Source organism: Nothobranchius furzeri, chromosome 5 (assembly GCF_043380555.1).
Source record: "Nothobranchius furzeri strain GRZ-AD chromosome 5, NfurGRZ-RIMD1, whole genome shotgun sequence".
NCBI lineage: Eukaryota > Metazoa > Chordata > Actinopteri > Cyprinodontiformes > Nothobranchiidae > Nothobranchius > Nothobranchius furzeri.
This window is the reverse complement of record NC_091745.1, coordinates 55,973,128-55,985,043: the sequence shown is the minus strand read 5'-3', so window position 1 is coordinate 55,985,043 and position 11,916 is coordinate 55,973,128. Positions and strand designations below refer to the sequence as shown.

General features: G+C 44.9%; 2 protein-coding genes across 4 annotated transcripts in view; one reads left to right on the top strand and one right to left on the bottom strand.

Moving 5' to 3' along the window:
- Positions 1-913: 913 nt before the first annotated feature.
- LOC139069842 (prostaglandin reductase 3-like) lies at positions 914-4,102 on the bottom strand. 2 transcript variants are annotated; one of them, XM_070550933.1, is made up of 2 exons: positions 3,813-4,102; positions 914-1,965 (listed from the first exon to the last, which is right to left on the bottom strand). In XM_070550933.1, exons 1-2 carry the CDS (start codon positions 4,097-4,099, stop codon positions 1,035-1,037), a joined length of 1,218 nt encoding a protein of 405 aa, XP_070407034.1. In that variant the 5' UTR covers positions 4,100-4,102; the 3' UTR covers positions 914-1,034. The 2 variants fall into 2 exon arrangements, with proteins under 2 accessions (XP_070407034.1, XP_070407035.1); XM_070550934.1 differs by lacking the exon at positions 3,813-4,102 and adding an exon at positions 2,048-3,381.
- LOC107378942 (teashirt homolog 1) overlaps positions 3,610-11,916 on the top strand; it is a 37,874-nt gene continuing 29,567 nt past the window's right edge. The window contains exons 1-2 of one of the 2 annotated variants that reach the window (XM_070550931.1): positions 3,610-3,754; positions 5,428-5,928. In XM_070550931.1, the coding sequence (XP_070407032.1) occupies positions 5,889-5,928 (40 nt within the window). In that variant the 5' untranslated portion in view covers positions 3,610-3,754; positions 5,428-5,888. Of the gene's footprint in view, positions 3,755-5,084; positions 5,224-5,427; positions 5,929-11,916 lie in introns of those variants that run through there. The other variant, XM_070550930.1, reaches the window with a different exon arrangement.

Here is an 11,916-nt window from a genome sequence, read left to right as displayed (position 1 = left end):
ATGAAATAAACTTTGCATTACAGATCAGATGCATATTCAAAACTGCAAAAGTGCAGTTTTGTGTTTTGTCATGGTTGATTTTGGAGAAAATGGCCTCATGAGTTAAGAGATCTGCTGCAGCGTGAATGTGAACGCAGCAGCTTTGCATACTGGGGTCACACCTGTAACGCGTCTCACACTGGGTTATATTTTGAGTAGCCACCTGGATGAGGAAATAATGTGTTCACTGAGCATGAAGACAGCAGCCCTCCCTGCCAGGAAGGAACAGGTGTTTGTTTTAGATCAAATCTAGTGCTTTAACACACACACGCGGTTCTTTGACACTTTAGTGAATAGTGATTCAGTTCTGCTTAGCTTGAAGACATGACTTATTTCTCCTTGAAGGATTTCAGTATTGTAAAATCTTTTTATTTGAGCTGAATTTACATTTGTTTTCTTTATTATTGTTGTGGGAATAAATTTGCTTTAAAAAGGTGTCAAAGGCCATTTTACAAACATTCACCAACATTTTTTAATATATATATTTGGGGTAGAAAATAATGCCATTTTCCAGTCCAACTCCTGGTTAGCTGGACTAATTTTTTTTTTTTTTATTGCCTGCAGCTTCGGGGCATGTGAATGAAAAGATTGATTGTGTGAATGCTGTTTCTGTCAGCCACAAACAGGCAATGAAATGCCAAGCGCACCTGGAGCAGCACTCACTTCTGACAGGCTCGCACCGACATGAGCCCCTATTAGAAAAACAATGAAGTCCGTCATAAAATATTTATGGTAGATAAAGCACTGGAGCGCTAAGAGGGAGCGCATTACTGCAGCACTTTCTAAAATCATTTACCTGTAGGTGGGAACACCAGATTAAGAGAAAACACCAAAACAATTTAAAGGTGAAATAAAAGGGATTCTGTTTCTCAGATTGGTTTAAAAAATTGATTTAATTTCAATTCTCACCCAAAAAAAACCCAACCCCTTTTAGATTACCATCTTGTGAAAATCAAGATGTTAATTCTCACTGGAATTCTGATTCCTTTCATTAATCACAGTTTACTATTGCTGACGCCCGCAGGCGTGACTTCTACAACCACCTTCCCCACGTTCTTGCCTGCATACATGTAGTCCACTGCCCTGAACACTGACTCCAAGCCTACAAATCTCCCCTCCGGTTCCGTCTCCCCACAGTCCACCTTACACACCAGCTCCCCCTTGGCAAACATCTGCATCATGCTGCTCAGGGCCTCCCTGTAGTCGCCGAGGAAGTGGGGCAGGAAGAAACCCCGGACACTGGCTGACTTCTGGAGCAGTTTGACCGGCAGTGTCGCTCCTCTGAAAGGTGGGATCCCGGAAGCGCTCTGGTACCCTGAAATGAAGCCTATCACTATAAGTCGGCCTTTATTGGCCAGGTTGTTGACTGCCAGTTCCAAGGTGCTGCCTCCAACAGACTCGTAGATGACATCTATGCCCTGTGGGAACTCGTTCCTCAGTGTCTTGGAGACATCTTCAGCTGTGTGGTTGATGGGCCTGTCGCAGCCGATGGATTTAAGGAAACCAGCTTTCTCGTTGGATGAGCAGGTCCCAATGGTGTGGCAGCCAGCTCGTTTAGCGAACTGCACGGCAAACTGGCCTGTTCCTCCCGCAGCTGCCGTGACCAGGACCGTCTCCCCTTTGGTCAGGTCGCCCAGACGCTTCAGGGCGATGTAGGCTGTGGCACCGCTCACCAGGAGGGTGAGGAACTCCGGCTTCACCGAGGGAACAGGCACGGTTTCCTTGGCCGGAACAACCGTGTACTCTGCAAAAGCGCCGCTGCCGAAGTAGGCCACGGAGTCCCCGACGGTATAACGGGAGCTGGCGCTCAGGCCGAGGCCGACGACCTCGCCCACACCCTCAAAGCCAGCATCAAAGGGGGGCTTCAGCGAGGGGTCGTAGCGGCCTGCGGAATAGTTGATATCCGAGGCGTTGATTCCGACAAATCTGAAACACACACAGAAGAAAGAATTCAGATTAATGGAGTAATAAAAAGTACTGCGTCGTGATGTGGAAGATTAACATTCACTCCAGCAAATGACGACGGGTCACGAGGGCAACAACATTTTTCCAGAAAGCCTGCATGAAGGTCAGGGCTGCAGCCTCCTCCTGCAGAGGCGGGAGCGCCGGGCACAAACACTCCGACTTGTTCTGGCAACGACTCCCTTTTCTCCTGAGAACAACAGTCGTGCACTGACAGGGAAAGGCTTGTATCACAAAACACATTGCATGATGTCATAATCCATTGTCTTCAGAGACACCCACAACAAACTACACTAAAAAAATAAATAAGAAAATCCAAGGAACAGTTGCTTCCTGCCTCAACATGAAGGCAACGTTTTCATCTCCCTTTGTGGAAGAGGCTGGAAACAAATCTGTTGGAATGTATAAATAAATCATTTAGTGTCTTTTAGAGCGGCGCGCACGCTGCATTCGCCTCATTACGGCGTCACACATGTACTTTCAGCTTGTAGGTAATACTCTTGCGGTTTCCACATGATATAACAAAACACCTTGATTTGACTTCTTGGGATCGGTTTCCTCTCAGAGACATTCCTGTTGAAGCAGCGGAACTCTTTGGAAGAATACTGAGCCTTTTCAGTTAGAGGGAATCTAAACTGAAGTTATAATCTGTGTGAAAAATTGATTAGCACTCGCTGAGATTAGGTTCTGTAGAGAAAGATCAGGAATATGAGATAAAAGTGACTGAAGTGTGCAATATAGGTGTGGTGCTAAAAACACATTTACAGGTTGTTTTTAAAGTTCTGGAGAGACAAATTAACCAGATTACATATTTGGACTCATTTAACAAATACATGCATACGGGGGAGCTGAATATGAGGATTAGGTTATAATTACACATCTAAAGCCTCATAGGATTTATTTCAATTCATTTTCTGAGTTTGAGATACATACATTTTGGAGTAAAAATAATCTTTAAAAACATCTAAATAAATGCCGTAGCTACACATTTTATTGTCATTATTGTGTGAATGGATCACATTTTAACATTTTGCAGACTAAAACGTTAAAATAGATCAGATGCAGAGATCTCAGCATCTACAATAATTCCCAACAGTCTTCTGCTGCAAAACAATGATTTAAGACCTTAACTGTTCCCTTGAGAAAATTCAGCTTTTATATTCGTGCAAAAGTCGTTTTGCAACGAGAGGAAAGGGGATTTCACAGTTTCTAACTGTTGACTCTGATGCAATCATGTGTGTGACTGACTGAATGGTCAAAGGTCAACATCAGGTCTGATTTCATTTGTAGTAAAAACGTTAAAACTGCATTTCCATGTGTGTGAAATGGGTTAAACAAACACACAACAAAAGCAAACACAACAGGAAAATAAACAAAAACAAATACACGTCTGATTTCGAGCTGGATGTTTCTGTTGCTTCCTGTTGTGTGTATGAGAGACATGATGCTGCAGATCCAGCGCCATCTCCTTCTCCTCATCCTTCTCCATCATATCCATCTCCCGGTGCCAGTATCCAAGCACCCCCCCGACTCTTCGTGTTTTGCAGGTTGGTGACGTAGGGAGACAGGAGGACAGAGAGAGAGGGAGAGAGAGAAGGGGGGGGGGGGGGGGTGAGATGGATTGATAGACAAATGCAGGGAGGGCGGAACTTGGAGGAACACTACAGCGTTTAATCCTCACGTATTTTTGTGCCATCTCGTGATGATGATGAGGATGATCGCATCAACCGGGCGAGGGTGAAATAAAACCGAGGTAAGAAAACATATTTCTCTCCAACTTATTGTGATTATTCTCAAAATCCCCAACTTACCGATTCCTGATGAGCAGCTCGGCGTCTCCGGGAGTCGGAACGGGAACGGTTCGCACGGAAACGGCCTCTCTGAAGCTGGGACTGAGCTTGGTGACGACCAGCTTCTGCATGCTGCTCGGTATGGAGGAGCGTTTGAAATCCATGAAGTGCGCCGAGTAGGACGTGTCTATGATGGAGCGCGTCGGGTAAACTCCTGCTGGGCGCGCGCCGGTGCCGCTGCGCCCCCGGCCGGGAGCCAGCGCCGCCGCTCTGCCGCCCTGCCGCACTAGCAGAGGCAAGCTGGGCATGGCTCCCAAAATGTGCCAAAGTTCACGGACAGCTGCTGATCCCTCCCTGCACTGGCGCAGCGATAAACCAAACCGAACCGATCCGCGGCTTAAAACGTCTTTAAACCGCCACAAAAACACAAATCTCTCGATAGTTCAGCGGAAGCAGGCGCAGATTGTGGGTTTTCGGATTGCGCTGGCGCAGCTCGGTATGGAAGCAGACTGTCGTCGGAGTCCCTCCCCTTCCCGGACACAACACTCACTTCCTAGTAAGGTGAAACAAATCAATCCACATCTCCCAACATCCGCTTCTTCCTCCAAACAGCAGCACGCGCTGGTTTATTCTATCTCCTATAATAAAACATACATATATGTTTGTCAGTCACGCGCCGCGCTCATTCTAAACGGGTCTGTGAATGTGTATGTGAGTGTGTGTGTGTACACCTGTGACCCCAACTACTCGTTGTAAAAGTGTGTTTCCCTCTTTTATCATCTGTTGTTTCATTCTCTGGGATCTTGATTATTAGATTTTATTCCCACATCCACGCGCTCTCTGTCCCACCCTCCTCCTCCTCCTGGGATCACTCTGTCACTGCGACGCAATCAGATCTTAAGTTGGAACTTTGTTGTTTTTGTAAGTTTGCGCATTTTTCCATCTAAAGAGTCTCAGAAGAATCTTTAATTTTCGTCGGAGGGATTCTAAAAGCAAATGGAAAACGAGGGAGAGGAGAAAGGGAGGGAGGGAGAGAGAGAAGGAAACAAGACAATTAAAAAGATTGACAGGTAGGCTCCTCTGTCAGGGGTGACGCTTGTGGAGAGGGGAGGAGTAAAAATGTAGCAGGAAAAGCCACTCGATGCGTCTGTCTATCAGTTGAGACTGTCTGAAACAGCTCCTAGATCCACTGCGTTCCCGTTTTTACCTCCCCTTTTGAGAGATCGCTCCCTGGAGTTCTCCTCCGCTTCTTTCCCTTAAAATATTCCCGATCTGATCTGCGACGAAGCATCTGCGACGCTTGGATGTTTGTCCCTCCTGTGATATCCTCTCTCCACCGCATCTACCACTCGTCCTAAAAAAGAAAAGGAAAAAAAAAACGAGTGTTCAGGATGAGATGAGCGGCTGAAATCTTTCCCACGACTCTTAAAACGTAAGTAAGAGAGAAAGCCTGCTTGTCTTGTGTGTGTTTTCCTTTTTTTCAATGGGAGAGGAAGAGGGCAGGAGCGGAGAGGGGAGGGAGGAAAAAGTCTCAGGCGGACTGGTGAGGCTGGATCCGGGCTGAGGTGGCGTGGTGGTGACGGGGCTGACGTTAACCCATCTAATGCCTGTCTGTTTCTTTTCATTTCTCTTTCAGGTGTTTGGAAGAGGACAATAATGAAACACACGGGACTTATTTGTTTGGTTTTCGCCTGAATTTACATTTTTTGTGTGTGTGCGTAAAAGGCGCAAACTATCTCCCCATCTCCAAAAAGGACCAAACGATAAGGGGATTTTTTTTATCCAGGGGTGAACTGAAAACTTGGCTTTCATTGTGCTAGTTGCTTCATTTTTTCTTCTTAAAAGTAAAAATAAATCTTCCCGAGAGAAATGGAGGATGGTTTTTGATGGACACGGTGGTGTCGGGAGCTGGCCGAACCTCGCTCAAGTCGATCCACAACCCCCCTCCGTGAATCAGAAAGCGAGCAGAAGACTCTGAGATCCGCTCCCTTCCTCTACGATCTTCCCCCCTAGAGATCGGGATGCTTTTTCCAAACTGATAGACTTGAATTGTTTGTGTTTCCTGCATGAGAAGCTCCGTGGAACGTGACGGTCACTATGCCGAGGAGAAAGCAGCAAGAGCCGCGGCGATCAGCAGGTACACCCCGCTCCTCTACCTCAAACTTTCTATTAAAAACAAACCATCTCAATCATCTGTAACTTTTAATAACACACACACACACACACACACACACACACACACACACACACACACACACACACACACACACACACACACACACACACACACACACACGCTTCTGTTGTACCGTGCCACTTTGGGCTTTTATTTACTCCTTTTTGCCAGGAACTGTTAGGAATAAATGGCACGTTATGGGGATAAAAGGGAGTTTTGAGGTTCAAGAGTGACTAATGATGAATAATCGACTGGGAAAAAGAAGGAGGGGGGGGGGGGGCTTTCTTTTTCTCTGTTTTATTAGAGGTTTGCCATCCTTGATTTGATGCGTGATTGATCGCCTGTCATGTGGCACCCTTTGATCTGTTCATCCCTGATAAACATCAATAAATCCCTCCATGAAGGGGAAGCTGGTTTCCAGTCAGCAGAAACAAGCCTTCTCTTGTTTCAACCAGGATATGAAAACAAAATAAAAGTTCTGCATTGTGGAAAATCACCTGATATCCATGGATGTATAAGAGCAGATGGCAGGGGCAGTCTGTGCTCCATCAATTCTGGAAGGGAAAATTCAACCCTAATGTGACTTTTGGGTTAAAAAAAAAGGAGGATTTTTGATCTGAAATGATCTGGAGCCAGCTGATAAAACAGGTGTTGTCAGCACACCGACAAGGTTGACTCGTAGTGGTTTGGATCTGGACTCCCCTCTCTCTGGTGTTTTTAATCCCCTTCTCCTCTTGTCTCCCTGCAGCCTTTAAACAAATGTAAATGAGTGACAGGGGTTTCTACCTCTGTGCTAATGAGCCCGAGCCTTTGAAGTTAGGCATTAACAACTGGAGTGAACAAAAGACAGTTACAGAATTTTAAAGAGATTTTGAAATATGAGGTGCAAAGCAGGTTGAACAGGAGGCCCAGCCATCCAGGACTTTGAACTCAGCAGGTTTTATCATTTTGAGCAGGGGAGCTGATGATGAGGAGGAGGATGAGGAGGAGGATGAGAGGGATGGAGAACATTGAACCAGTGCTGCTCTGAACATCTCTAGCTCCTTTTAGCTTTCCAACAAAACATAGGATCTCTGCTCCACACTGAGAAGCAAGAATTCAGATTTCCATTTTGAGCCTTGCTCTACTCTTCTGTGTGTGTGTGTGTGTGTGTGTGTGTGTGTGTGTGTGTGTGTGTGTGTGTGTGTGTGTGTGTGTGTGTGTGTGTGTGTGTGTGTGTGTGTGTGTGATTGTTTGTTTGTTAAAGACAAAGGGTTGTTTGGCGAAACAACTTTCCGGAGAAGGTTGTCCACGGAGGGAGCAGAGCGGCTCCCGTTGGATTTCTACGTGTAGATGCAGGCATGAAATACATGACATGGCTGTGACCCCTCCTTCAATCCCCTCTCGCTTACACACACACACACACATGCACACACACATACACGCATTGATCCTTCCCACTGTCTACTGATGGCCATGAACATCATGGGTTGTAATGGTCAATCAGATCTGGGCTAACGGGATGTTTTCTATTCTCCGGCAAACATGAGGGTCGGTCAGAGATGACGCCCTCCACTTCAGGCTCCCACTAGAAAATAACTACACACACACACACACACACACACACACACACACACACACACACACACACACACACACATCGGGTCGGCCTGATGCTCTGCTGGGAGCTGATACTGACCTGTGGCTGATTCTCTGCGCCGCTGCTCACAGAGGAAATGGCTCTTAGCTGCTCTGTGCATGGAGATCAGCACTCAGACAATTAAAACAACAGCAGACTAGTCTGGACATGTCCATTTTTTTATTTCCCACCACATTCTACTCCTGAAGAATATTATTTGCTATGCTGATATTTTATTTTAGAGCTCCAAGAGCCTAAAAACATCTTTTAACACCAGAATAAAATCTATTTTCAGATTTGAATTGTTTTTGTCATGAAAATGAGAAGTTAAGATTACATTTAACAGAACGTAGGTAGAAAGCTTCCTGACAAAATAGATATTGATTTTTCTTAAACATTGTCTAATTAATACCAAGCCTACATATATTTTTTGCAACAATTATTGTTGGTACAATTGTTGTATTTTTTATTTAATTTAGTGAATTATTTAAAATATTTATTAGCATATATTTAAAGTTAGAAATGTTTAATAAAATCAAGATTTTTTTGTGAATGAACAAAACTTGTTTTTATTTCAATAGTTTTAGAATGAAAATCAAACTGTTGGAATAAAAATTACTGTGTATGTGTGTGTGTGTGTGTGTGTGTGTGTGTGTGTGTGTGTGTGTGTGTGTGTGTGTGTGTGTGTGTGTGTGTGTGTGTGTGTGTGTGTGTGTGTGTGTGTATGTGTGTGTGTGTGTGTGTTTGTGTGTGTGTACTCACTACTTATTATTAAACAGTGTTAGGGTTAGCAGTTATTCTTTGGTTATGATTAGTTTTTTTTAGGAGTAGAATGAAGACGTGTGGAGGAGGAGAATAAGTAGCGTCTCCTTTCACTTGAGTGCAGATCAGATCCTCCTCTTTAAAACACGTTGGTTAATTATAAGTGTGTGTGTGTGTTTTATGGTGGCTGGCGTGGGGGATGTAAGGTTGCTTCCCGTTGGCTTCATTAGAGAGAGCCCTAATTATCTGTGGAGCTGATGGATTTGTGACAGGCCCTAACGATTAATGCTGACAAATTCAGTAAGGTGTCAAGTCCGCAGCTGCCTTGATGTAATCAAGTTGATATTATACAGTCCCCATAGCCGCTAGTGCAGCACCAACTCAATTTGCCTGTGCAGGTGACAAATGGACTTTGCTACCTGACTAATCACGTCAGGAGACAATGCCAGTTAATGACCTCGGCGAGCCCCCGCCATCCACACTCCCACCGCCCTCAGAACCTGCTTAAGCCAAACAGACCAGCCTCCTCGACTGTGTCACACATCTCGTTGTGTTTGCAGTTTTCTTTTATCCGTGCTGAAACCGAGCCGTGATCGCGTTAAAGTCCCATTTGCCTTGACTGGAGCGTTTGGGTGGAAACATTTTTCCAGCTGTTGGAAGAGATTTATCCACAATATTAATAATATTTTTATTAATGACACTGCTCGGGCCTTTTCCAGCCACTTGATATATCGGCACTCTCAAGTCAGAACAATTTTTATAATTTCTGCATGTGTTGCTAGTAAATCAGAACCCATAGCTCTGGAGCGTTTACCACTCTAGTCGGCTCACCGAAGGCCCCCACCCCGGTTTATTCTGAGCCGGAGAATCACAGTGCCCAGGGATTAATGATTTTGCATGTTCAGGGCAGATCAGATTACACAGCGACCTTTGTGCTCTCAGTTGGCGATGCTGTTATGTGATATTCTTCCCTCAAAATAATCAGCATGCAGAGATTTACGCGCCCCTCCCCTTGAGCCTCCTGAGACAGTGTATAGCCTCAAGGTGTCTTTTTTCTGCTTTTTGTGTTTAAAGTGTCTGCATTTGATTATGACACTCCTTCCTAAGAATCACAACGGCCTTGTTTGGATAAGAAGTTAATTTTCTGTAAAGAAGCTTGCACTGATTTGGACCGGAGTAACTTAAAAGACTCTGCAGTCTCAGAGAAAAGAGTTTCAGTGTAGAAAAAAATAAACTGTGTGAGTGTTTGTCCAAGTGTGTGAAAGAACGAAGTGAGACGAGGAGAGTGTGTGCTGCTCAGCAGTGACCGGTGTCAGTTTTCCTGGAATGAATAACTCAAACTGAGCGCAATCACGCCAAGTTAGTCATCCTCTTTAGCGCCGCCCGCTCACACAAGCATGAGAACCACCTCTAACAGCCGAGCCACACTTTTCTCACGTCTGTCGCACTGTTGCACCGTTTCCTATCAGAAGCAGGAATATCTGTCAGAGCGTGACCACATATTGATCCACCGCAGCTTATTTTAGTTTCTAGACCTCGTTTTGTCCACCGTTCAAGTGCGTGCGTGTGTGTGTGTGTGTTTGGCTGTCAAGTTCAGCGTAGGGGTCTAGATAAGTTGTAGTTAGCAGGTGGCTCCTCATTGATAGATGTACATCTTGGGCTTTGGCCACTCAGAGGTCAAACAGGTTCAACTTCTTCACCTCGGTTGAACTTTTCAGTAGATATAATCCTGCACCGGATCAGTTTTAACACAAACAAGTCTTTGTTGATCCCATCAGTAGGTGAATAATAAAACGGACCGTATTCAAAGATTAAAACATATCTTGGAGGTCTATGTTTAGTAGTGTACATAGGTGAGATAAGGTTGGGTTTCACGCCTCTGTTTAATACGTTATTTTTAAATCTTTTTTGATTATTTTTGTGGTATTCCCAATAAAAACCACCTCCAGGGCGTGCTGCTACCATCACTCGTGGTCTGTTGCCTTCGCTGCACTTAAAACACACACACACACACACACCCTGTGAACTCTAAACACACACACACACCTCCACGTAATGTTTAAGTGCAGCCAGCGTGTCTCTGTGGGAGGTCATAATGGAGGTGGCTTAGTATGATGGGAAATCATATCATTAAAGCAGCCAGATGTGCTTTGTTGCCTGCCTCGCAGCACATAAAAATACCAGCAAGTCATAGGATCTAAAAACGAAGAGAAAGTCTGAGAAAATCAAGTCTGAAACAGATAGAAAGCAGCCCTCTGGGACTGCGCTGACAAGCAGTCTTACTCCTGACTGCCATAGAAAAACAATCCCCCCCCCCCCCCCCACAAATAAAGAAATTTTCTTCTCATTTTCTCAGCAGAACAAACTCCTTCTCAGAACTTCTGAGGGTTTCTGATCGGACTAAAAGCTTTGATGAATTACTCGCTGTCAGTGTTATCAGCTGGCTGTGAAGTGTGCTTAATTACTATGTAATAGTGGTGTTGTGCTGAGTAATTACATTTTGTTAAGGGTCCGCAGCAGGGATGTAGGGCTTAAGAGCTCATTAATGCTTTTTTATTTATATTTTTTATCCATCCGCTACATGGCTGAAGACATGAGGAAGATGAGAGAGGAAGTGTTCAAGAGCACTAGTCGTACAACATTTAAGGCACAAGAACTGATGTCTGAAATTTTCTTAAGTAAAGTATTACATTTGCTGAGGGTAAATTTGCTCCCTTGATCAGCGCTGTGCCTCCTCGAGAGGCTATGGGAAAGTCTGCCAGAGTCAAATTTAACATGTTTCTACTATCAATAAAAGATGAGCAATTACAGAATATTTTGTCTAATAAGTATTTGAATTCCTAAGCGTAGGCAATAAAACAGGAAAAAAGAACACGTAGCTTACCCACTCATTACATCAGTTAGCAGGGGGAGTGAGAGGCAGCCCTTTGATGCCAACAAACAAACAAGACAAACGAGATGGCCCCTCTACAGAAGAGCAGGAGTCCTACCCAGGGACCTCCTCCTCCCCCACTCTGCCTCTCACCTCTCATCTTCCTTACTTTCTTGCTCTTTTGCATCCCTCCATCTCTCTCTCTCTCTCCCTCTCTCTGTTCTTGATTAAAAATGAACGAGAGGAAAAGTGAGCGAGGTTGCACGACATCCTCAAAATTTTATTCGGGGTATGAGGAGGGAGTTTCAGCCGTTGGATCTTAGATTTTTAAGGTTTTTATCCACATTTTCAGTGGGTTCAGTGTGTCGGAGATGAACCCAGGAGTGTGTACGAGTAGATTTGGGAGGAAGCCATGCTCGATGATTGATCCAACATCAAGAAAGGTGGTGTCTGTGGGCCGGGGTTCTCGGTCAGTAGATGGATCGGATGAGGAGGGAGGGGGGCTGCTATAAAATCTGTGTGTGTGTGTGTGTGTGTGTGTGTGTGCGTGTGTGCGTGTGTGTGTGTGTGTGTGTGTGTGTTTTAGGATGGGTATTAAAGCTGACAGATGAACAGGACGACGGACAAATTCTCCCACAACAGCTGTGACTTCCTCCATTACCCTGACAGGTGTCAATTAAGAATTACTGCCTGGCCG